Source organism: Gekko japonicus, unplaced genomic scaffold (assembly GCF_001447785.1).
Source record: "Gekko japonicus isolate JY-2015 unplaced genomic scaffold, Gekko_japonicus_V1.1 scaffold676, whole genome shotgun sequence".
NCBI classification, from domain to species: domain Eukaryota; kingdom Metazoa; phylum Chordata; class Lepidosauria; order Squamata; family Gekkonidae; genus Gekko; species Gekko japonicus.
In genome coordinates this window covers 192818-219581 of record NW_015166442.1, presented here as the reverse complement: position 1 = coordinate 219581, position 26764 = coordinate 192818, and the positions used below count along the sequence as shown (strand labels likewise).

General features: G+C 42.9%; 1 protein-coding gene across 1 annotated transcript; it reads left to right on the top strand.

The window, feature by feature from the left end:
- Positions 1 to 4815: 4815 nt before the first annotated feature.
- COPB2 (coatomer protein complex subunit beta 2 (beta prime)) lies at positions 4816 to 26764 on the top strand. Its single transcript, XM_015411987.1, has 22 exons — positions 4816 to 4892; positions 7155 to 7292; positions 8820 to 8906; positions 9322 to 9448; positions 10131 to 10279; positions 10727 to 10873; positions 11480 to 11579; positions 12061 to 12203; positions 12827 to 13026; positions 13191 to 13301; positions 13682 to 13770; positions 13855 to 13961; positions 14145 to 14288; positions 15684 to 15814; positions 19705 to 19912; positions 20176 to 20286; positions 20737 to 20951; positions 23420 to 23512; positions 23594 to 23774; positions 23904 to 23972; positions 25166 to 25261; positions 26458 to 26764. The coding sequence occupies exons 1-22, from the start codon at positions 4890 to 4892 to the stop codon at positions 26548 to 26550; spliced, it is 2742 nt and encodes a 913-aa protein (XP_015267473.1). The 5' UTR covers positions 4816 to 4889; the 3' UTR covers positions 26551 to 26764.

The window sequence follows — 26764 nt, the reverse complement described above, 5'->3', positions numbered from 1 at the left end:
TGATCGTGCCCCCTCCCAGCCGCAGGCTCTGGCTACTGTCTCCCGGAGGTCTCGAGAGAAGCAACAGCCATGGTGAATGCCAAAACCAGAAGTCCTCTCTCTTATTTTCTTCAGCACCCTCCTGATTAGAGGGGTTGGGGGAAAGGCATATAGTAGAATGCATGGCCACTGGTGTATTTTTGCCCTATGCTTGGGCCTTCAGGTATCTTGAAAGGAATCTGGGGATCTGTTTGTTGTCGGATAATGCTAACAGGTCCATTATCAGCATTCAGAAGCAAATTGTCACTTCCAAAAAGTGTTGTGGTTCAGAGCCCATTCTCCTGGATCTATGTCCTTCCTGCTGCGAAATCTGCTTGAGTGTTTGCCAGTCTTGCAGGTGCTGTGCCTTCAGACCCTTCAGGTGTAATTCTGCCCAGTGGAGAAGGAGCTGTGCTTCCTTATAGAGGAGCTGCTTTGGTGCCCCCTTGACGGTTGATGAGGGCTTTTGCTGTCATGTTGTCGGTCCTCACCAATACATACTTGTCTTGAATCAGATTGCAGAAGACAAACAGAGCTAGTTTGATTGCTCTTAATTCTAGCCAATTTATGCTGTCCAGCATCTCTATAGGTGTCCATTTGCCGTAAGCCACATGGTCTAGGCAGTGTGCTCCTCATCCCCTTCTGCTGGTATCTGTGGTTACTAGTATGTAAGGGGAAGCTTTCACTTCCTCTCCCCACAACAGGCACCTTGTGAGGTAGGTGGGGCTGAGGGAGCTCTGAGAGAACTGTGACCCACCCAAGGTCACCCAGCAGGTTTCATGTGGAGGAGCAGGGAATCAAACCCAGCTCTCTAGATTGGAGACTGCCACTCTTAACCACTACACCTGAGGTGTCAAAGTCATTTGTTACAAGGGCCGGATTTGGCATAAATGTAACTGTGTCCAACCGGGCTATGTGTGCCGTAAAATGTAATGCCACGTACCGGAGATATAAACTTTATAAAAGACACAGGCCAACCCAATTAATGATATTATTTTTACTCAAAATAAAAGAAGAAGAAGAGAAGAGATTGGATTTATACCTCGCCCTTCACTTGAAGTCTCAGAGCGGCTTACAAACTCCTTTCCCTTCCCCTCCCAACAACAGACACCCTGTGAGGTGGGTGGGGCTGAGAGAACTCTGACAGAAACTGCTCTTTCAGGAACAGCTGTGCCAGAGCCTGTGACTGACCCAAGGTCACATCAGCAGGTGCAAGTGGAGGAGTGGGGAATCAAACCCAGTTCTCCCAGATTAGAGTCCGCACACTTAACCACTACACCAAACTGGCTCTACACCAAACCAAATACAACAAATGCAATTGATTCCTAGCAGTGAAAGCATTTGATTTACTTGGAAGCCCACGAAAGCCCGAATAAATGTATTTAATCATATGCAAGACTAGGTGTTTTTTCCAAGAGATACCATAAAAGAGGGAGTACCTTATGTTTCCATACATACCAATTGCTTGCGGGTCAGGTAAGAGCCCTGGACAGGCCAGTTCTGGCCCCTGGGCCTTATGTTTGACACCCCTGGACTACACCATGCTGGTGTAAAACTCCCATGCTGGAAATAACAGTCACTGAACATTTCCTTTATTCATTTTATGCCTTTAGTTCATGTGCAGTGCTAGGCATATTTATTCAGAACTAAGGCACATTCCGTTTTCGGCCACAGAATCAATCATTCATTTACTTCACTTATATCCCACTTTTCTCCCCAACACGAACCCAAAATGGCTCATAATATTTGCTCCTTCTCCATTTTATCCTCCGAACAACCTTGCAGGTTATGTTGGGATGAGAGTGTGTGGCTGGTCCAAGGTCACCCAGCAACCTTCAATGGCAGAGTGGGGATTGGAGACTGGGTCTCCAAGAGCTTCATCTTACACTCTAACCACTACACCACACTGGCTCCTTACCTCAAGACAGCCTGTAATCTAAACGTCCCCAAAGCAAAACTCCACATACTTTATTTCAAACATGTCATGTATTTTCCAGTATGTTGTAAACATATCTTATCTTCCGCTTATTTTAGCTAATCAGAAAAAATGACTACTTTTGTGCTTTTTGTGGCAAGAAAGAATTATATGCAGCAAGTATTAAAAATCATTAGAATTTCCTTGGCCTGGGCATAAAGATTTTTTAAAGAAATTAAAATATATGTATTTATTACAAAGTGCACTAAAACTATCCTTTAAAAACACTGGCACATTCAGAGAGGTGACTGAGTTCAAACAGCTGATTATAAAACAAAAAAAACCCCATTTACTATGATGAATATAGAAGTGATTACTTCAGTTAGAAACAGATGAAGTGAAAAAATGCATTATTAAATAGATGCAGAATTTTGGAGAGCAGATACCTATGCATCAATGCAACTGTATGGGGAAAAGAAATTAAGTTTACAGGCAGCGAGGCGTTAAAGAAAACTGGTACAAAATGTTTTTAGATGGTATATAACACCAAAGGATATTGAGAAAGTAGACAAAAACTACATGAAAAATGCTGGAAATGCCAAGATGGAACTTTTTACCATATGTGGTAGACTTGTAAAAAAGCAAAAAGATATTGGAAGGAAATACATGGAGAAATGCAGACCATATTAAAATTTAAATTCCCATGGAAGCTAAAAATATGCTATTAGGTATACTACCTAATAAATTACCAAAAATTTTGGAAGAGAGATTCAAATACATGGTGACAGCGGCTAGAATTATCTGTTCTGCAAAATGGAAATTAGACCTCTGTCCAAGCTTGGAAGAATGGGAAAATAAACTTACCGACTATGCAGTAAGGTGAAAGTAACAACATATACGCATACACACAAACACAAATGTGCACGCACACACACACATATACCAAATTGGCACAATCTGCCTTTAAAGTGGTGGATATTTGAGCTCAAAAGTCCTGAATCTATATAACCTGATACATTTTAATATTTCTAGGTTAAAAGCCATGAACCAATACAACAGGACTAATAATTTAATATATCTAGGTTGATAACCTTGAATCATGTTAAAACTGGACAAAACGCGTTTCAGCCTTCAAGGCCCTCCTCAGTGGTCAGATTTTTGTATATACATGCACATTATGTGACATATAACCATGTGTTAGTGCCAAGGCAGGTTGATTATAAGGCATTCCAAATATCCTGTGTGGGAAAAAAAATTAGGTTGTATAAGTTTTCTTAAACCTTTAAGCACAGACATCCAAGGAATGCAGGTAGGTACCCATGCTGCTGCATATTGTGGCAAGAAACAAAAAATTCCCTCAGCCAACCTTTGGGTACCCAACTTTGTTGTTTCTTAAGGTTGGGCTTTTTTTCTGTTCTGTTTTGGTTTGCTGAGCATACAGATACCAAGGCTAATAACAAATTTATCCTAATTTCCTGTGATGCAAAAATATTCATTTTACAATTCTAGGGATTCAATTCCAAGTGTATATGTATATGTGGTGGGGGTTCATGGAGATAACAAGTAACATAACCTTTCCTGCAATCTCAGGTATGTTTTTTTCCCTTGCTGGAATTCCAAAGCAGCTGCGAAAACGTGATGAGTAACCTCCACTTTTAGGGCCACAGTGGCTTAGAGGTTAACATGCTGAGCTGCAGACTGGAAGGTCTGTAGTTTGACAGTTCGAGACCCTAGTGCTGCATGACGGAGTGAGCGCCCATCTCTGGCCCCAGCTCCTGCCAACCTAGGAGTTCGAAAGCAAGAAATTGCAAGTAGATAAATAGCTTTGGTGGAAAGGTAACAGCGTTCCATGCGCCTTGGTGTTTAGTCATGCCGGCCACATGACTATGGAAATGCCTTCAGACAGCGCTGGCTCTTTGGCTTGGAAACAGAGATGAGCAAGGGAAACCTTTTTAACCTCCACTTTTAAGTACTATTAATAACCCTCATTGTTTCACAGGTGTATTCCATGTTCCTAAGACTGCATAGGACTGCATAGGAACACATTGCAGGGTGATAATACTGGGTAAACAACAACTATAAGTAGGCTTGCCAACCTCCAGGTGGTAACTGGAGATCTCCTGGCATTAGAAATTATCTCCAGGAAAGTGATCAGTTCCCCTGGAGAAAATAGCCACTTTGGAAGGTTGATTCTATGCTATTGTATCTCACTGAAGTCTCTCCTCTCCCCTCCCCAGGCTTCACCTCCAAAATCTCCAGGAAATAGATTTTGGTCACAGCCAAACACCTTTATTGTGACAGATGCTTCTGTGAGCCGTGAATTGAGAAAGAGCTATCAGTTGGGAATCATAATTACAAGGTTGTCGTGAATCAGTTTATTAATGTCAGCTACGACGGGGCTCTTAGCCACACTGCTATTTCTCTCTTGCAATATGCGGATAACTGCAGGCGATAGTCGCATTAGCAGAGCGCTGTTTTCAATGAGAGAGAGAACGATAGTACCGTCAAGCCTTGGGTCCCGCTAACCTTAAACGTTCAAAACGAGAGAGAGTGTGTGTGTGTGTGTGTTTGTATGTGTTTCCCGTTGAATTAAGACCCGCGCTAGAGCTCGAACTCCCGGAGGGAGGCGGGGAACACGCAGATTCTAAATCCCTGCTACAAACAAAACAAAGGAACCCTCAGTGACTCCTCCGAGCAGCACTTTCACCTACCGAGCGAGAGGGGGAAACATCGTCCAAAGAAACCAGGAACTTCCCTCTCTTCCTTCTTCTAACGCCGGACGCCTCTATGGTCTCTCTGTGGTTTGGGGGAGTGGAAATAGCGGTGCTTGGGAGTCTCGTTTTTCCCTTCGAGCTCTCGCGGGAACTTCAGAGCCGGAAGCTCCACGTCGGTGAATTCGTGCTGGAGCGAACCTGGGAGCCTCCGGTGCCTGCAGCCCTGAGAGGGAGACGAAACCATGGTGAGTTGGGGGGCGCCAAAGGCTGGAGTGGGGGTGTTTCTCGTGAGGAGGGGAAAGGCTTGGTCCTTTCTCATGGCCAACAGGGATGAAGCAGGTGCTGAGGAAGGACTGAGGCCTGTCAGGGATGGGATGGGGGAATCGGGGAGAAGACCTGCACCGTTTCTCCTCTCCCACAGTGCTGGAGTGTGTCTCGTTCCTTCTTACGATCGCTGCTCTTCCAAGTCGTTTTTGCGTACAGAGACGTTGCTTCATAGCAGGCAGAAATTTAGTAGGTAAAGCCCAGAGAGGTAGCCAATCTGATGGAACTGAAATTTAAAGATTTTCGTCAAAGTCAAACACATTTATTGGTGGCAAATGCTTTTGTGAACCATCAATTGAGAAAAAGCTATCAGTCTGTCAATCCTTTCCACTTCTGGGCCAGGTCTCTCCATGTTGACTGAGGCATGAAGTGTTACCTTTCATTCGGCAGAGGGGTAGCCACAGTAATTCATGCCACAGTAATTCATGCAATGGTCACCTCCAGGCTGGACTACTGTAATTAGCTCTACATGGGCCTGTCCTTGCAGGGATCCCCCTCGGACAGCACACATACAACCAGTGCTACACAAGCTGCACTGGCTTCCAGTGGAGCTCCAGATCAGGTTCAAGGTTCTGGTTCTGACCTTTAAGGCCCTTAGTGGTCTGGGACCTACATATCTTCGGGACTGCCTCTCCCAGTATGACCCTGGAAGAGCATTATGCTCAGGAAATAAAAACTTCCTGTTGGTCCCCGGCCTGAGAGAAGCCTGGCTGTGCTTGACCAGGGCCAGGGCTTTCTCAGTCCTGGCCCCTGCCTGGTGGAACACTCTGCCGGAAGACATCCGTGCCTTGCGGGAGCTGTTAACTTTCTGCAGGGCATGTAAGGCAGAGATGTTCCACTGGGCCTTCAGTTGAGGACAGCAACAGGGCTTCTTTATATAATTGCTCCATCCCTCAAAACCCTCCCCCCAAGCAGGCAGAGGTAGTGGGACTTCCCCCCACCATTTTATATACTGAAGGTAATGTGTTTTTATTTACTAGAAATTGTCGGATTATTTTAATTCTATTTTAAATTGAGATCTGTATATTATTTTGTTGTGAGCCGCTCTGAGTCTACTCCAGGGAAGGGCAGCCTAGTAGGTCTAATTTAATAAATAAATAAAATAATCTCTCCTCACCACCCAGTCCTCTGTTGTTCTGATTCATGAAAGCTTATGCTGCAATAAATGTGTTAGTCTTTAAGGGGCGGTAGAGTAGGTTTTCCCTTGGTGTGAAGGTCCTTGGATGGGAAAATCCTTTGCCTGTTTTATGCATCAAATGGGCAGAGCCATTGTCCATGAAAAAGGTGTCCATTGCAAAAAATACTACTTATTCTGTAACTCTAGATTATTTATTTATTTAGAAAATGTATATGTTGCTTCTCTAGAGATCCGTTTGACTTGGCTTTGCCTATTAGGTGTGATACTGTACAGCAGAGGTGGGCTGACATAAGTCTGGACTGGTCTACTAAAAGTAGGATCTCTGTGGTTCCCTGGTGCATATAAATATGACATGCAAGAGAGCATACTTCTAAAGGATAACTAGTTTGTGTTAGATAATCCTTTCTGTGCAGGTCACAAATGACAGGAACCCTAATCTGAGGGTTTGTAATTAATTCCCTTCTAGAGCCATTTGGGGTGGGGGGGGGGGGGGATCTCTGTTCCCAGTGAGAATGTATTCCTTCCAGGAATTTTACAGAGCTTCTGGTTCTGTCAGGTTCTGCCAGCAACAGCTCTTCAGTGTTTTGTTACTTGAGATTCTTTAACTGGAGCACAAGCCTGTGGTCTCCCAGTGCCATAAAGATTCCCCTGTTCCTCCTCCAGCTCTTCTGCTCATGCTTTCTATTCTTGAATGCCTCCCAAAGCTTGGGTTGCCTACCTTATCCCTAAGCTCTCTGTAGGATATTTTCTAAGCTTCTGTATCTAAAAATGGGTCTCATCCAGCATCATTCTTTATCCATCAGTTGTGAGAATGCATTTTGTCATGCATAAAAATAACGTTTCAGTAGTGATAGACTGGTGCTATTCTGAGTATAACCTAGACTAGATCTGTGGACCATTCTAGACAGTGCCAATAAGAGTGTAAGAAGATATACAGATAGAGCCCAGGGAGGTGCATGTATCTTATATAGAGATGACATTTCTTCAAACATAAAAGTGTCTTTTTTCAGTTGAATTACATTCTTAATCTCTTTTGCTGTTTTAGCCTCTTCGACTTGATATAAAGCGTAAACTAACAGCTCGATCTGACCGAGTGAAGAGTGTGGACTTGCATCCCACAGAGCCATGGATGTTGGCTAGTCTTTACAATGGTAGTGTCTGTGTTTGGAACCATGAAACACAGGTAAGGGTTTGATATAAAACATAGGGAGGGGCTATAGCTCAGTGGAAGAGCTTCTGCTTTACGTGCAGAAGGTCCCAGCTTCAATCCCTGGCATTTGCAGTTAAAAAAAGGACCAGGCAGTAGGTGATATGCAAGACCTCTGTCTGAGCCCCTGGAGAGCTGCTGCCAGTATGAGTAGTCATTATTGAAGTTGATAGACCAATGGTCTGATTCAGTGTGAAGCAGCCTTGTGTGTGCTCATGTTCAGTGAAAATGTGAGCGTGATTGACATTAGTCTGTTGGTGATGAAGTGTGAAAAGAAGTCTCCGGCATCAAGAATTTCCAGCTGTCTGCTTGTAATAATTCTTGATGTACTGACATAATTTTGCTGCCTTTAAATGTATGTTTCTTATAAAGAAAAGTTGCTGGAATCAATAGGCTACCCTGGGCTTCAGTACATGTCCCTGCTTCATTTTGTCAGAAAAAAAGTCATAGATAGCAAGCAGTTGCAGGTTACTATAAGAAGTTGTTATTGACTTAATCTGAACATACTGATCCAAATGTGTCTGCATGCGCAGAACAATGTATGGGTTTATCAGAGAGTTGTGGGACTAAATTCAGTTTCCCCGTGCCCAAACAGCTGGTCACAGTTCTAACAGCTGGGACATGGTACATAATGCATGGCTGGTCCTAATCCAGCAAGCATTGTGTGCATGGAAGTCTGCTTTGACACATATTATGACCCCTGGTTGCAAGTGGAGTATTTGAGTGCTTCCATGGTTTTAGTGTTCAGCAAAATGTGTTAAATTGAATTTTCCAGGGGGGAAATGTTCAGTAAAATGGAAGTGTTCAAGAGAACTCTTTTTTTAAAAAAGGAATGGGATTGTAGTGTTGATGTTTGAAACATTTAGATAGCTGCTCTCCTTCATATTGCTTATGGGAAGTATACTGCTCTTATTTCATTGTTCTCTAATTTTGTAATCCAGTTTTATTGCACTGTATGTATTACATTGGCCTTCATTCTTATTTTGTAATCCATTATGAGTCTCAGTGGGAAAGGTGTGTATAAATAAAGTAAATAAATGAATAGAACAAGTCTTTGGCTTATGTGTGTGCCACTCTCCTGTTGCATTGCAATACCCTCCCTCCCTTCCAGTTCTGAGGTAAATCATAATTCCAGAATTGGAAAACATAGATTGAGGGTCATTTCCAGTTCTGGTTTCACAGGCAATGACCCTGTCTCGAAACAGGAATTGCAGTGTATGAAGAGGGAGAGGAAGGAGTGTCTAAGCCTAACACTTGCTTGTATCATACTAAATCATGATTTGACATTATAGGTGAGTTGAGCCATAATGTTAGAAACATTTACATGAACTTTTACAGTCTGATCTTAAACAGAGTTGCAACCTTCTAAGCCTATTGACTACAGTAGACTTAGGAGTGTGTAGGTGCCTTTTGATTTTGGCAAGTGGAAAAATAGCTGAAGACGTTTAAAAAGCCATTTTGCATGAGTACAATTTAAAGTAATATCTAAAATTCTGTTTTCAGACACTAGTGAAGACCTTTGAAGTATGTGATCTGCCAGTCAGAGCAGCTAAATTTGTGGCAAGGAAGAACTGGGTTGTTACAGGAGCTGTAAGTTGTCAATTTTTTTCATCATGTGGTTTGTAACTGTATTGGAATTTTGAAGCTAGTGATCACTGAAAGGTGTGTCTATTTGGATATTTGATCCACTACTGGTCTTTCAGTGTGTTGAATTGTCTGCTTTGATATAATATAATTTTAGGGATGGTCACTGGGGCTAAATGGTGATGCAGTACAAAATATGGGAAAGACCCCCTTGATATATGTAAGGAAGCACAGCAAGATGATTAGAGATGGAATATACTAATTTCTTGTCTGTACTTCTTTAATTGAAAAATGTGAAGAGGTACTGAATCATCTTTCTTTAAAAGAACAAAGACCATTTTTTGGAATTGTAAGTACTGTACAAATGCTCATTCCATGTATATAGAGAAAGTGATTTTCACTGGGTTTTGCTCTTCCACAGGATGATATGCAAATCAGAGTTTTCAACTACAACACTTTAGAAAGAGTTCACATGTTTGAAGCACACTCAGATTACATCCGCTGTATTGCTGTACATCCTACACAGTCTTTCATTCTAACCAGCAGTGGTATGAATTTAACTTTTTAGTTGTATTATTATCTCTTTTTCCATGTAGCCTTTTGTAGTTTTGTAATGGGAGGAAGTTGAGCATGAGTTGCTAGGAGATAGACACTGATTTAGATCCAACGGAACGTAAATGGAGCAACACTTGTAGATGTGAGCTTCCCTACTACAAACTTCCCACTGTTGTGTGGTGTTCATCCTGAAAACATGCTTCTGGTATTGGACACAAGGAACAAGTAGAGTGTGTGGGGGGGGGCGAACTGGAAGGGGGGAGGCTTTGAATCCTTCAGTGAGATTACCTCTAGGAAGAAGAAAGGGAGAGTTGTCAAATCTTTTTCCGAAGCACTTGGGCATGACTTATTCAGACCCCATGTTCCTAGCTGAAGAATGCAGTCAGGGTACTAAAGTATTAGCACAAATTCTTTTTCATTGGAAAGATGAAAAGCCTTTTCAAAAACTGATGTTGCCAAGAATACTTAAAGAAGAACTGAATAAAAATTAAACCTTTGAGTCACATGGAACTGCCCTGGATAATGAAATAAATTCAGGCTGAATGGTCACCCCCCCCCAATTGTTTTGTAATTGAATTTACTGTGTTGTATAACTAACAAGCTCAATATGTGTATGAAGTAGGTAATGAAACATGATGAAGATCTTGCATTAACTATACTTTTCTCCCCACCTAGATGACATGCTTATTAAGCTCTGGGACTGGGACAAAAAATGGTCCTGTTCTCAGGTGTTTGAAGGGCACACTCATTACGTGATGCAGATTGTCATAAACCCTAAGGATAATAACCAGTTTGCTAGTGCGTCATTGGACAGGACAATCAAGGTACAGTGATCTCTTAGTGGAATATGAAGTACTCATTCTATATTGTAGATCGCTGTAGGGTATAGACAAACTAGCAGCCTCCAGAAGCGGAGGGAAAGCGGTGTGGACTGCTGTTTATGCTTCTTAGTGCTTTGGATAGGCGTTTGGGGTGTGTATGTGGCACTGATGTGTCCAGTATGAGAGTTCATGCATATGTTATGATTGCCAGGGGAGTTTTGCTTAAAATAACACAATAGTATTAGAGTTTACACATTACAATTGCTTAATATGTGGATTGTTGTCATGTCTTTATTTTCTGTATTGTATGAAGTTAGCAAGCAGCTATATGTGTGCTGTGTCTTCCCCTACTTCTAAATCTCTGAAGAAAAGTTTCCAAGGGTTCTCTGTGCGTGTGTGTGTTTGTAAAGATCTGATAACAGTTTTTAATCTATTTTGTGTTCTTGCAAGGTTTGGCAGCTTGGTTCTTCTTCACCCAACTTCACTTTGGAAGGCCATGAGAAGGGAGTAAATTGTATTGATTATTATAGTGGAGGAGATAAACCTTACCTAATTTCTGGAGCAGATGACCGCCTCGTTAAGATTTGGGATTATCAAGTATGTTCTGCCTTGCTTTTCCTAAAGCATTTTTGTGTATCATGAAATAGATGAATGCGGGCTATTCTCAGAGTCCCACAGCACTCAGGCTCAACAACGTTCCTTAGAAGGATCAAGTTTATTGAGTTCAGTAGTAGCAAGTCATATGTACATACATTCTGTGCAAAAGCTAACCCACCAGGCAGGAGGGGAAAAGATATACTACGTTCAAAGCGGGGTCTTCTGATGGAGTTAAGCCAATCAGAGGTGCTAGCCTTAACATGTGCAAAGAAACTACTACAGGTTCCCAGGGAAGGAGAGCGCGAAGTATCAAAGTCAGGAAACTAGATAAGGGCCATGAGCGAAGAGAAAGCGAACATTCCTGGACAGTAAGATGTTCACCCAGCAAACTCCCCCCCTCACTATGGCAGCATAGCTGATAGCTATTGGAGGAGGGCCTAAATAAAAATTGTGTGCAAGCATACTCAATAAAAAAAGACTGATTGTTCCTGGATGTAGGTAACTGTGCTTTTGTGACTCTGCTGTCCTGTTTTTATGTTTACAAGCATTTAGTAAAAGGAACACAGATCGTTGAGTCTGTCGGCATCTTCATTTTTTCCCTTCCAGAATAAAACCTGTGTGCAAACTTTGGAAGGTCATGCACAGAACGTGTCCTGTGTTAGCTTCCACCCTGAGCTTCCCATAATCATCACTGGCTCTGAAGATGGTAAATTGAGGTTTCATATTAATTTATAAACCACGAGAACTAGTTGTCATGTTGTTTTGTAATTTTGTTGTTTTGGTGATCGTGTTGACAACAGCTAGAGCTTTGCCATAAGTAGTTTGTTTCATTTCTTTCAAATGCTTGAAAAATTATTACATCTAATAACAAAAGTGCAAATGCCATAGGCTGCCTTTGTTGCCATTCCTAGGGCACAAGCAAATTGTCTTTCTACTGAGTTTTGGTTCTTCCCCTTCTAGTCTTCATCTCAACATTTCTTTTCCTGGACAAATCTGCATCTCAAGGCTGTTGGTCATCTTTGCATCTTGAGTCTCTTTCTACCCTAGATGGCTCACTTAAAAGAAAAGTGCAGGGGCTCTGTGTGTGCCTCTGTATGCATCTATATAATACTGTATACAAACTCCCTGTTGAGTCTGAATTCAGATTTATGTGACTTTTCTCACTGTCCTTTTCTCACTTTGCATAGGAACTGTTCGGATCTGGCATTCAAGCACATACCGTCTGGAAAGTACACTGAACTATGGCATGGAGCGGGTATGGTGTGTGGCAAGCCTGAGAGGATCCAATAATGTGGCCCTGGGGTATGATGAAGGAAGCATCATCGTTAAGGTAGTTATTCTTGTAAAGAATGTGCTGCTTGTCCACTAGTTGAATATTTATACACATGTGAGAAACTAGAAACTTTGTTTTGTAGACTGCATGGGAGGCTTAAATGTTAATTGCAAACATCAGCAAGTTTTATGTAAATCAGCAGGGGTCGTTTCGTAGAAAAAGAGCTAGGGGAACTCATTAGCATAACTCATTAGCATATACCACACCCCCTGACATCACTGGAAGTGTATCATAAGGCTACACACCCAGCCCCCAACGGTCCCGGCCGCTGGCCTTACAGCTCCACTGCCGAGCCCCATGAGGGGCCCAGCGGTAGACCTGCAAGGCCGGCGGGAGTGCAAGGAAGCCCCGCGAAGGCCCTCCCTGGCCCCAGGCAGGCAGGGGTGGGGAGAGGCAGGGAGGAAGCAACTTACCCTCCCTCTTCTCCTGCCTCCTCCTGGCTGAATGAGGGCCGGAAGCAGAGGGCGGGGCTTTGTCATGTGCCCCGCCCCCCGTACCTCACCCGGGGGAACTGTGATCCCCCGCGATCCCACCCGAAATGACCTCTTCAAATCAGTGTATTTGATATACAGGGAATGGTGTGTTTACTTGAGCTCCCTTTGTTGGTGTGTTCTAATTAGCTTGGCCGTGAAGAGCCTGCCATGTCTATGGATGCTAATGGAAAGATTATTTGGGCTAAGCACTCAGAAATTCAGCAGGCTAACCTGAAGGCAATGGGAGACACTGAAATCAAAGACGGGGAGAGACTACCTCTTGCTGTGAAAGATATGGGCAGCTGTGAAATATATCCTCAGACAATTCAGCACAATCCTAATGGGCGGTAAGGAATTTCTTCTTCTGTAGATAATGCTTAATCCCTTTTAAATTATCTTTAAGGCTAGAGACATTTTGAGTATGCCTGTGTATGTTTTCCTTACAAGTGCTTCTATAATGCTTCTTGTATAATTAATTTACTGTTGCTTTTTTTCAAACACCCTTTCCCAGGTTTGTAGTAGTATGTGGAGATGGCGAATACATCATTTACACGGCTATGGCACTGAGAAACAAGAGTTTTGGTTCTGCTCAGGAGTTTGCATGGGCACATGATTCTTCAGAGTAAGTTCTTGTGCTTCCCTAATGTTCAAATTTTTTGTATTAACCACTTTGAAAATTGATATTGAAAGATGGTTAACAAATATAGTAAGCAAATAAGAAATTAAAGAGTGTGTGTGTTTGTATGGCTGCCTTAGCATAACATATGGCAGGGCGGTGTAGTTTGAGTGTTATTTGGGGCAATTCAAACTCACTCAAATCCTCCTTTCCATCTTTCCTGGGTCCTGGAAGATGGTGATGTTGGGAAATTAAGTAAAATCTACTATGTAGGCTGTGGGTAAACCTTGGCAGGCTGTATATAGCCTTTGTGTTTGTGCTACGTTTTGATCTTCCTGGCTGAGCAAGAAGTTTATTTAAAATAAATTATGTTGTCTTATACGTAGGTATGCAATCAGGGAAAGCAACAGCAGTGTCAAGATATTTAAAAACTTCAAAGAGAAGAAATCTTTTAAGCCTGACTTTGGAGCAGAAGGCATGTTACAAACTTTATCCAAGTGCTAATATTTGCTATCTTGGGCATTGTTTTTGAGAAGTGCTAAGTTTATGTTCTCTGCAGGTATCTACGGTGGGTTCTTACTGGGTGTTCGATCTGTCAATGGCTTGGCATTTTATGACTGGGAAAATACAGAACTGATACGCAGAATTGAAATTCAGCCCAAACATGTGAGTTTCATTCTTGACAATGCCTTGCAGAACAAGGATCTCTTTTACAATTTATATTTCTTTGGAGCAAAATAGAAGTTCTCCAGTAATTGTTGCTGAAACCACTGTTCTTTCAGTGCATTCACAGGCTAATATACTTGTTGCAGCCCATATCTTCAAAGGCCTTTACTTGTTTTGCTGTAGATTTTCTGGTCTGACTCTGGTGAACTTGTTTGTATAGCCACAGAAGAATCATTTTTCATTCTGAAATACCTTTCTGAGAAAGTTGCAGCAGCTCAGGAGACACATGAAGGAGTCACTGAAGACGGCATTGAAGATGCCTTTGAGGTAACCACTCTTTATGATCACTAAATAATAAGGTTCTGATCCCTTTTCCTGTAGATACTAACGATCGTGACAGATGCTAAAGATACCTACTGAAAGACATGTCTTGTTTTTCTTGTATACAAGTGCTGCTGCAGCAAAATAATACACGTCAGAATCTGAGACTGACTCTGAAGATCAGCTGTTAAGCATATACAGTAATAGTAATAAACATGCATTTTATAAAGATTTTTGGCTTTATATAAATGTATATGTTGCTAGCAGTGTTTCTGAATATAGCATATGCTTTAGCAGGCCAGGATGGTATCATGATTCAAGTAGTATAGTAGAAGAGGGGAGACCGAGGTTTAAATTCCCACTCTTTCAGGTTGCGTACTGGGTGACTTTGGATCAGTTGCTCTTGCTCAGCTTATCCTCCCTGATGTGCCCTTGTTTTGAGGAATAAAATGGAAAGAGGGAGCACATATCATGTATGCCACCTGATGCTTTTTGGAAAAAGATGGGATAAAATTCAAATAATTCGGAAGGTTTGCAGAAAGGGGAACAGAGAGAGAGGTCCTTTCCATTGGTTCGCATAGCGCATCTGCCTCCTGGCATCTCACCTCTCCATCATTGGCTAGCCATTCTGTAACTTAGTGGGAGGAGGGGGAGGTCTTTTACACTGACTTGCCTGGTCCAGTCACCACTATGTCCCAATTCAGGGACAGCCATTCAGGGGGAGATAGAAGAAGAAAAGCCAGGTCTCTTCTGCTTGTGCCTGATATTTTTTTCTGTTAGTTGCCTTGTATTTAGGAAAAATGAAGTTGGGATATAAATACAATAATAACAAGACTTGCAGAGTGGGAAAATCCCCTCCCCGCAAGCCCCTGTTTTCTCTGCTCCTCCAATTTCTACTCTCCCGTCCCCTCCTGGTTGCCACTTTCTCCGATCCCACCCCACAGGCACCTGTGTTCACCCTCCCAGCCTACCTCGGTTGCTAGGCAACCCTGTAATGCTGACCATGATCTCATGAGATTTTTGCAAGATCTTTACTGTCATTGTCCATTTGGAGGGATCTTTGTGCAAACCTAGGGTTTCCATAGGTTCCCTAAGGAGACTTTAGCATGCCTGCCTCTCTCTCTATCTCTTTTGTAGATTTAATCTCTGTTCTAAAAGAAAAGTACTTAAAGTTGGTAGGTTTTTATGCAGAAGTCTTTGTTGTTCCCACTGCCGTCCTAAGCAGGGTTACACCCTTCTGACGCTGTGGACTGAACTGGAAGGATATAACTGTGCTTAGGATGGCACCCTGAGCCTCGTAAGTGACCTGCTGTGCTCTTGTTTGTTCCTTTGTTTTTGATGGATCCAGTCCAATTGGATACTTAAGATTATAATGGGCAAAAAAATGTTTATTCCTCCCAGGTCCTTGGTGAAATTCAGGAGATTGTGAAAACAGGATTATGGGTGGGTGACTGTTTTATTTATACCAGTTCGGTGAACAGGCTGAACTACTATGTTGGAGGAGAAATTGTCACCATTGCACATTTGGACAGGTAAGTTATCTCATTGGACCATCAGAAATAAATTTTACTTAGTATGAAAGGATTCTGTTAAGTTTCTTGCAGCATATCGTGCTACGATATTCTAGAACACTGATTCTTACTTAGTGGTTCAGGTTCCCCATGTGGGTGTTCTGAGCATCATTCCCCAATACGCCACCTGCCCCGTGGTCCAGAAAAGTGGGTGAGGACATTGCTCAGAGGGGACTGCGGTTTGCAGGTGGTGTTTACCTCAAAATAGCTGCTGCTGGAAGGAATGGAGGATGGATAAGGTATAGGCTGCTCTGAACTGTGAGTCCCACACTAAGGATGGAAGAGCCCACTTCTTCGGTAGCCAGGTAAGTTGCATACCCCCCCCCCCCCCCCCCCGCCCGCCACACAAACAAACAACCCCTTTCCTGTGGTTGCCAGGAGGACAGCAAGCTGACTGCAGAGAAGAGAGAGCAAAAACACCACCACAGCAGCCAGGAGAAGAGCAAGCTGGACACAGTAGGGGGGGGGTTACTCCCCCTTCTCCATGGCTGGCTTGCTCTGCCAAGGTGCCGGGAGGAATCTCATTTTTCTGCTCATGCTGACGAGAGTGAGAAGGAAGTAGAGGTCACATATTTATTTAAAACATTTATAAGCCACCTTTCTACCTTGCGGAACTCAGTACAATATGGGTAAAATACGTTTTAAAAAATTACAATTTAGGACTGCCAATAAATTAATCAAACACAGTCCTAAATAAAACTGTCTTCAGCTGGGGCCGGGTGCACCTTCCTGGGGATGTTTAATAATCATGGGACATAGGCATCCCCCTTCACAGTACTGCTGGCTGTCTCAGAGCAGGTTTCTGCAGCAGGAAGCATTGGCATCATTTCTGTCTCTCGTTCCTTTCTCTCTCTCTCTCCCCCTAGCAGGAGGTAGTCTTGGCCGTCTTACTCTCACCTGAGCTGCAGACTTCATGCTAGGGAAGAAACCAAGATGACAGCAAGGGATCCACAAGCTTCCCACTGCCAGAGCCTGCTCTGAGACAGCCGCCAGTGCTGACTTGGAGTCTCCCCTCGAAATGCTTGTAGCCCAATGTGAGCAGGCTCCTGCAGTGGGCAGCCCAAGTACCCTTTACTTCCTTTGCTGTCATCTTGCCCTCTCCCCCAGTACGAGGCCCTACAGCCCAGGTGAGAGTAAGATGGATAAGACTGCTCTGCCTCATGCCAGGGAGAGAAAGAGAAAGTAGTGGGGGATGAAAATGGCACTTAGGCTTTCAGCTGCGGAAAACAGCCTAACAGTATTATGAAATTTGTCTTCACAAGTGAGGGAGATCCTACAGGGCAAAGCCTACGTGACCTCTACTTCCTTCTTGCTCTCTCCCCAGCATGAGGGAGACACAGAGCAGACGGCTCTGGCAGCTGCTGGCCAGTTCCAAGCAACAAGGCTCTACAGCAAAAAGACCGGCACTTCGCCCATCCTTCCTCTGTAGAGCTAGCTAAGCCCTTAACTAGCCAGTAGTACTTGTTAACTTCAGACATCAGCCACGCCCTCACATGTTTGCAAGGTGCATTCTTCTTCTTCAGCACTAGAGAGACTTACCTGAGTGTAGGTCCTATTGAACTAAGTGAGGCTTACTTTTGAATAAGCAAATGGGCAAGATCAACAACTGTCCTTACGTGTGCCTTCTCTGTTTTGGCACCCACATTATGGAATGGCCTGCCTGAGAAGGTCAGCAACGCTCCCATGCTCCTAACATTCTGCAAACTATGTAAAACATAATTCATAGAATCATAGAATGTTAGAGTTGGAAGGGACCTTGCAGATCATCTAGTCCAACCCCCTGCACTCTGCAGGAGCCTAGCTGAAAGATAGCCCTACAACATACCCGAAATATGGTTGTCCAGCCTCTGCTTGAAAATGTCCAGTGAAGGAGCATCCACCACCTCCCAAGGCAGTCTGTTTCACTGCTCAACCACTCTTACAGTTATGAACTTTCTCCTGATATTTAGCCGGTAATGACTCCCTTGTAATTTCCACCCAATCTAGTCTTGCATTCCGGAGCATGAGAGAATAGATCTGCTCCATCTTCTACATGACAGCCCTTCAGATACTTGAAGAATGCAATCATGTTCCCTCTAAGCCTTCTCTTTCCCAGGCTAAACATACCCAACTCTTTCAGCCTTTCCTCATAAGACTTGGATTCCAACCCTCTCACCATCCTGGTTGCCCTCTTCTGGACACACTCAAGCTTGTCAACATCCTTCCTAAAATGTGGTGCCCAAAACTGGACACAGTACTCCAGGTGAGGCCTGACCATAGCAGAATAGAGCGGAACTACCACCTCCCTTGATCTGGACACAATGGTTCTGTTAATGCATCCTAAGATTGCATTAGCTTTCTTCACAGCCACATCACACTGCAGGCTCATGTTTAGCTTGTGATTAACCAGAACACCTAGATCCCTTTCACATGTGCTGCTGTCAAGCCAAGTCCCTCCCATTCTATATCTGTGCCTTTGATTTTTATTTATTTTTATTTGATTTAGGCATTTTTATAAAGAAATACGGCTGCATCATGAGACTGGTCCAGCAAAATGCACTGGGTTTCTGCTGATTTCCTACCATGTTCTGCATTATTTAACATGTTATGATTAATACTTTGCTTTGTTCAGATCACAGTTCAGTTTCAAAATTTTGCAGTCCTATTGCTATTACATTGCTTATTAGACGTATCATCCTATTGATTGCATTGATCTTGTTGTTTAATCCATCTTCAATCTCAGTGGAAAGGCAAACTAGAGAGCCAGTGTGGTGTAGTGGTTAAGAGTGGCAGACTCTAATCTGGAGAAATGGGTTTGATTCCCTGGTCTTCCACATGCAGGCAGCTGGGTGACCTTGGGCCAGTCACAGTTCTCAGAGCTGTTTTCTCAGAGCTGTCTCAGCCCACCTACCACACAGGGTGTCTGTTGTAGGAAGAGGAAGGGAAGGAGATTGTAAGCCACTCTGAGACTCCAAGAAAAGGGCAGGGTATTCCTCCTCCTCCTTCGTCGTAACATAAAAACAGCTGAATAAAAATAGGATGACACTATTAGTTTCTTCATGGTTTGTGAGCAGTGCTCCCTCTAAGCTGTGGAGTCTTGTGAGCAAAAATTCTACTTTGTGAGCTACTGGCATTAAAGTTGTGAGCAAGCAAGTTGGCTACTGCATAAATTAGGTTGCTCTGAAGCCATCCTTCCTGAGCTAAGACAAAAATGTGTGAGCCGGAAGCTAAAAAACTAGCAGTGGGGGAGGTACTTTGATAAATTTTTTTAAAAAGATACTTTGATAATTAAAAACACCCAAAACTATAGCTTTAACTGTATACTAGAGTGAGGTACTCTGGTTGATGGCAATTATAAATATGGCTGGATGCAAGCTGTAGAGCGAGTAACACTAGAACATGTTGAGCAGTGCCATTCATGAGGCAACAAGCACTTGTTATGCCAGAGATGGTTACTACTATGGACCCTTCCCTCTGGAATGCTTTTAACTGCAGTGTGGGTTTAATAGTATAGTTCTCTGACAGCACGTGTGTGCTCATGCAATCCATCTCCCTTGCTGCTCAAACATAAGGCTCCAAACCTTCTGCCTCATCCCTTTGGCTGGTTCTCTCCAGTGCGCTACTGCTGAGGTTAGTGGAGGAGCTCCAAAGTTCTGTGGCTGAAGCAAAATCCCTTCAGGGTTTCTGTTTTGTCTCTATTGGCTGTTGTAGTATATGCTTGGCAGAGCAACACAAAGCTTCATACTGTTTACTTTGAGTGAAGAATATACTTTATCAGGCCAGTCAGATGTTTTCCTGAGCCTGAATTGTTTAAATCATTTCTCTGCTTATAGTTGCATGAAATTAATCTCTTTCTCTTCCTTTGTTTAAAGGACAATGTATTTACTAGGGTACATTCCCAAAGACAACAGGCTTTACCTGGGTGACAAAGAATTAAACATAGTGAGTTACTCCTTGCTAGTCTCAGTGCTAGAGTATCAGACTGCTGTGATGAGGAGGGACTTCAGTATGGCTGACAAAGTTCTTCCCACAATTCCAAAGGAACAGAGGACCAGAGTTGCACATTTCCTTGAGAAGCAGGTAAAACACTTGCTGTGATCTGCCAGATAAAACCTTGGTTATGAAAACTAAAGTTGGATGCTAATATCAAAAATGGTTAAATGTATCTGCAAATTAGACATGTAAATACACGTGAATATTTATAGTTTTTTTCAGAACAGGCAGAATGGATTTGGGACTAGATAACTGGAAACATTCTGATGCTTCAGAGCTATATATTCTTGGTTGCTAAAAAAATTCTTCCATTGGTCTGATGTACTGTTGTTGGTTCTTGAAAAATCCAGGGTTTCAAACAGCAAGCTCTTGCAGTATCTACAGATCCTGAACATCGCTTTGAGCTTGCTCTTCAGCTTGGAGAACTTAAGATTGCGTACCAACTTGCTGTGGAAGCTGAGGTAAGCTAACACCACATTCAAAACAGAGGAGGAGTTCATCTTAAGATGCAGAAGAGTGGATTTGTATGACTGAAGTTGAGTTCTGGGTACACAGGGAGAGAATGAACTCCTGGGCTACTTTCAGCAGGCTTGAGCTGAAGTCAGGGAGAGACTTCAGAAGGATTCGTTTAAAGTATTGATCTACCTTGTGATTAGCTTTCATTAGCCTTAACTTTTAGAGGAGGCATGCTTATTGTTCCTAGGTGACAGAATAATGGAGAAGTACTATCTCAGCATTTAATAGGCTGACCTTGTATTAAGTGATACGTTTTCATAGGAGGGAAACTACAGAAGAGAAAGCTGAAGTAAGACGACCTACGTCTAAATTAGTTGAAATGTGTGGTTCCTCCTCCCCTCTGATTCAAAATATGATACACACTTAAAAAATTGAATTTCTCTCTGTCTACCTAGTCAGAACAGAAGTGGAAGCAGCTTGCTGAGCTTGCGATCAGTAAATGCCAGTTTGGCCTTGCCCAGGAATGCCTGCACAATGCACAAGACTATGGCGGCTTATTGCTTTTAGCCACGGCTTCGGGAAATATCAGCATGGTGAACAAGCTAGCTGAAGGAGCAGAAAAAGACGGGAAGAACAACGTAGCATTTATGAGCTACTTTCTGCAAGGAAGGTCAGTAGCAGACTGTCTAGTGTACACAGTGTCTTCCTGTCTGTAAATAAGGGGGAAGGTTCAAACCCTAGCCCTAACTTCAGGCAGTTGTCTCTGTGTGAAGTGATGGAAGCGCTCAAGTGTTGGGCTCAAATGTGTCCCATTGTCATTCTTGGTGGCTTCAGCCTGTTCCCATTTTTATTATGTATTAGCTGATATTTAAGTGAAAAACTCTTGCATAGTATCTTTGAATGGCAGTGAAGACACTGGACTGGATTCAGACAGCCGCCCCTTTTTATTTTCTGGTTGGTGAAAGGAGGAGGAATAGGTTTTCTCTAGCCACTGAAAAGCTTATGCTGCAGATTATGGGCCCTCCATAGATAAGACATGTGAAATGAGGGAAGAATAAAGATTGGAGTTGAGGGGGGGATGGCTGGATCCTACCCATGTTCTTTGCCTGAGCTTCACTTTTTGCTTCAGAATCATAGCATTACTTTAGGCTCAGGGTGTATGTGCCATCTAGGGGCTACCAACTTTTGGCAACCCTGTGAATTAATGACCTCCAAAAATCCTATCATTAACCACTTTGCTCAGGTCTTGCAAACTGAAGTCTGTGACTTCCTTTATTGAGTCAGTCCTTTTCATGTTGGGTTTTCCTCTTTTCCTGCTGCCTTCAACTTTTTATAGCTTTTAATTTCCAATGACTAGTCTTATCATGATGTGACCAAAAGTACAATAGCCTCAATTTGACCATCTTCGCTTCTAGGGAGAGTTCTAGGCTTGATCTAGAACCAGCTTTCTTCCTACACCACATTTCAAATGAATCAATTTTCTTCCCATCAGCTTTCTTCAACAATAATTACACCACCATGGCTGTAAATTATATCACATTCATCATATGTATATCTAATTCCCAACTGTGCCTGCTATATGCGGATACTTATTTCCACAGACAGGGGGCACATTTTTCTGCACACTTGGGGCACTCCCCAGGTGTGCAGAAAAATCTTACATCTTAAAAAAAGGGGGGGGATATTTAAATCTCCCTAAAAGTAAAACACCGCTCTCTATGCATACGCAGAGAATACACTTACTGTTGGGAGTTTGGCAGAGCTTGGCAGTGGCAGCTGTGAGGGAGCCCTGTGCCTGTGAGTCCCATGGAGCGTGCTGCTCCTATCTGGGGGGAATAAGCCTTGGTGGGCCTGGTGGCTAGGAGCTGCACAGGGCTCACCAACATTGCTGCAGCATCACAACCTGGTTGGTTTATTCTCTAGAAGGTCTAGGTGGCTGGTAACTATTTCTCCTATCTTTATGCCTCACTCACTCTCCACTCTGTTTCTCTCCTCCCTACCTGGCTTGAACTCTGTTCTCCTCCTCGCCTTCTGCTTGGCTTGATCTCCACACTCTTCTCCCCACCCCCGGCTTGACTTCCATGTTCTTTCTCCCCTACCACCACCTGGTTTGATCTCTGCGCTCTTCTTCTCCCCCCTGCCTGGCTCAGTCTCCAAGCTCCTCTCCCCCCACCTCCATGTCTGGCTCAGTCTCTGCACTCTTTCACTTCCTTCCCCCATGGAAGGAACCTTGTGAAGGAAAGCAGCTACTGTCAGAAGTTGGTCACTAAGTTACTAGCCTGAAAGGCAATAACATGACATCCTTTAATAGACATTGCAGTTGACTGCCAATTCTTATCAGTTTCAATGATGTCCATTCTGCCCAGGGCAGGTTTGTCAGGGGGACACCTCCAGGTCAACTGCAGCAAGTGCTCTACAACAGTTGCTCTGCAGGGTGCCTCTACATGACACCTCACTGAAAGCTCACTGGGTGACCTTAGGCCCTTACATATGCTCAGCATCACAGGTTGGTTACTATGAGGCAGTGGAGCTGGGTGAGCCGCAGAGAGCAGTGGGCAGGAGGGGGGGGAGCCTCTGCTGGCTCGCTCAGAGTAGTTCCAGGCAAGCCAGTAGAGACCCCCAACCCTGCAACATACCTGGAGTTACTCTGGGTGAGCCACAGTGAGTGGCAGCAGGGGGGGGGCCTCTGCTGGTTGAGCCAGAGCAGTTCTGAGCAAGCCAGCAGAGACTCCCCCACCTGGTAAGCCACAGAAAGCCCAGGGATCCACACTGGGCTCGGGGGGGGGGGATGGGGTTCCCCCCCCCGCGAGTCTCATGGCCCCCAAGGGAATGAGAGAAAGGAGTGAAATAGGGGGCAGGTTGAAAGATAAAGGGAACGGGAGAAAGGAAGGAAATGGGGAGGTAGGTTATCACAGAAGGGGGATAGATTGACAGAGGACAGATGGGGGGCAAAAGAGATGGGGTAGGTGGGGAAGATTGATAAAGAGGAAAGGAAGCAAAGGGGGGGAAGGGATTCATCATCTCTGCAAGTTTCTTGCAGGTCCCCACTTGTGTCTATTAGTATGCATTATGCTGCTAAAAACAACTACAAAAAGTTAACAGATAAATGAACAAATTCCTCCTAATTTATCTTTGTAGGCTTGACAGTTGTCTTGATCTCTTGATTAAAACCGGACGCTTACCAGAAGCTGCTTTCTTAGCACGAACGTATTTGCCAAGCCAGGTCTCAAGGTAACTCTGTGAAGTATTTTTTAAAGTAGTAGTTTGACTATAACTATCTTACTTAACAGCAGATTTGTGTTCCATCAACAGAGTTGTAAAACTGTGGAGAGAGAATCTCTCTAAAGTCAACCAGAAAGCTGCTGAATCACTGGCTGATCCCACAGAATATGAAAACTTGTTCCCTGGATTAAAGGAAGCTTTTGTTGCTGAAGAATATATCAAGCAAACACACACTGACTTGCAGCCTTCCAGCGAATATCCACTTGTCACCGTAAGTGGTTGCAAGTTGTGAACAAATGCATATGAAATCAGTCCGATAACAAAAAAATCAAGGGCTGAGTTGAATTAGATTTACAGCAAGAGTTTCTGCATATGTAACAGTTTCATCTTTCTTTGGTAGCCCAATGAAGAGAGAAACATACTGGAAGAAGCCAAAGGCTTTACACCACAAATACACGCAGCATCGCAGGTCAGTGTTAATGAAATTCTGGGATAACAAGCATCTCTGCTGCATATTCCAGATCATAGCAAGCCGGGTAGACCATGGCTTTTTACGTAGCTGTAAAAAATGTTTATCAGATGGATTGCTTGTCATGCCTGCATTTGAGATTCACTTTGATTGTTCTAATTTTGTTGCTTTTCTACACACTACCTTTGAAACTGTCTTGAATGTCAATGAATATGTACTAGTACCTTTTTATTTTGGTTTATACAAACAACTTATTACGTTGCAATAAGCTTGCGTGATTCCTGTAGCTTCAATAAATCACCTGCCAACTTGAACATTTCTCTATTTCTCTCTTTCAAGTTGCTGCAGGCACTCTGAAATAGCACTAAGCAGTGGCTCTAAAAACATCACTTAAATATATTTTTCTGCAGAATCAAATTAGCCAGTCTTGTAAATGTAAGTAATGCAATTGGTAGTGTTGCATCCCTAAATTAAATAGCTGGCTGAATAGGGGTATAAAATGTTCACTCCGTGTGGAATTTGTAGATGGAAAGCTTAAACAATGCAGGCATAGTGATATACAGCACAGCTTTCTAAAATGTGTTGAGAAATATAAAGTTGGCACACTGACTATGCTGTTCCTAAGAATATTCAGCTTCTTGCTTTAACTGCCCCAGAGGAGGCTATGTACGGAATGTGAATATGGTCATAGTTTCAAAAGTTGCAAATTCACTGAAGAAGTGGCTAAATGCCCATGTGCTGTTTGTCAGGTTTGCTTAGAACACAGCACGATATATGTTACACAAATTAGCTGAAAACTGAGTCCCTGCCTTAATGGATGGCAAGACTAATGAGGGATGAATATGAACAAGTTCTTTCAGGGGGATAAGTTAAAGAATTCAAGGGAGAGAGGTAGGAGTCCTCTTGTGATCAGGAATTCTGTACATCAAGGGCAGAGTCACTCAAAGAGGGCAGAAGCCCCAAGAATGGTAAATGAAACTACAGAAGCAAATGGCAGGCAGGGATAGAGAAATTTGACACATTCTCCAATCTGGGCCTTTTGTATGGAAGTAGTATTGTTGCTTAGTTGCCTAACAGCTGTGTCATTCAGAATACGTACTTTGTGGGCATATACCCAAACATAGAATGGTGGTCCACATTTTCCTTAGTTGGACCCATCAAGCATTTTAAAGCCTTTTATTTTTCATCATAAGGAGTCTGAAGAGGAAGAACTAGTTCCAACTTCTAAGCCAGTGCTAGTGCCTCCGGTTGCAGGGATGGACCCAATTGCAACAATAAAGGATGAAAAGGTAAAAACTCAAGTGCACCAAACAGAAAAGCTTCATCCAGTTGGGAGGCTCCTATTCTGCCAGACATCTGTCTTTCCATTCTTTCACGTTCTCTTTGGCAGTTTCAGAACTGCACAGAATGATGGGGTACAGTGATAAATGACTTTGATCATTTCACATGGGGGAATCACAGGAGGTTAGTCTCATTATCCCATGCTCCCTCTTTCATTTAACTCTGAGTGGTGGTTAAATGTATACATAACCACATTCTGTGAGCAATAAGTGGTGTAAAAAAATTTAGTGAACAAAAACGTTCAGAAGTGTGCAGTTTAAATGACTACATGCAATTAAGTTTTGGGGGTTTTTTTTTGTAATGCACAAACTTAGTACACCTTTGTATGCTGCTGGCTAACATATGGGGGGAGTTTAACCTGGGATACATGACATTTGCATGAATCTACTAACTCTAGACACTTACTCAGCTTGTCTTTAACACACACCCTGGGCCTGTTTTTACTCCTGGCCATAAAGCTACCAAAAACACCACAGTTCTAAAATTTTGCTCACAACTACTATATCTTGCCTGCTGATATACTACAGTGATCAGCCATTCCTGTTTCCAGATTCTGGTTACTTTAATGCAGTCCTAGCAGGGTTCAGCATAATGTCTACCCACCAGAGTGTAACTCTTTTAATTCTCAACACAGCAAGTCCTCTCGAAGGAGTTGTCACTGATGTTGTTGGTAGCAATGAAATAAGTACACTGACTCCCTATTGTCATATAAAAACTACTCGCCCTAATCTGCTTGGACGCAATGAGCCTAACCTGTAAGCTATTAATATTTTACTTGTCTGCTTAAAATGCTATTCTCACAGCATATTACTTATACCACTCTTAATTTTGCTGGAGACTCATTGTATGGTACTAGAAAATCTTGTCCAGTTGCTTCGTTTTCTATAAATAAATATTCTCTGGCTTTATAATGGAATACTTACTATTTGTACAGTCTATAAAGCTGCTTTGATTACCACTCTTAAGTTGTGTGTTAATGTCGTCTGCTGTTGGTGGTAGCAAATAAACACTTTGCAGAGAATAAGGAGGCCCAATGAAGAAGGCTTCTTTCTTGATACAAGTTGGCAGGACTAAAGCACTACAGTTTATGATACACAATGCTGTGCTAAATACCAGGCATCTAACTCTGAACTTCCTGCTTTAGGCCCTATTGGAACTGGACGAAGACTTGGATAACTTAGACCTGGAGGATATTGATACTACCGATATTAATTTGGATGAAGAGATGTCCGACTGAGCCTTCTTAAAAATGACCAAATTTCTTATAAAATTGCTTCTCCCTACACTCGTATTCATTTTTATACTTCAGTTGGGTAAACTAGGTAGGAACAGACATGTAAAGTGCATCAAATAATCCTTTTTATGTTGTTTAGATGTTCTTAGAATCTGTTGCAAACTCTTGTTCCCAAATAAATGTCTTTACAGTTCTGCCTCCTTTTCAATGTCTTGAC

Excerpts from the sequence above, each read along its gene's own strand:
- COPB2 (XM_015411987.1), top strand. Across the intron at positions 9,449-10,130 it reads TTTCATTCTAACCAGCAGTG|ATGACATGCTTATTAAGCTC; the intron begins GTATGAATTTAA and ends CTCCCCACCTAG. Across the intron at positions 10,874-11,479 it reads TTAAGATTTGGGATTATCAA|AATAAAACCTGTGTGCAAAC; the intron begins GTATGTTCTGCC and ends TTTCCCTTCCAG.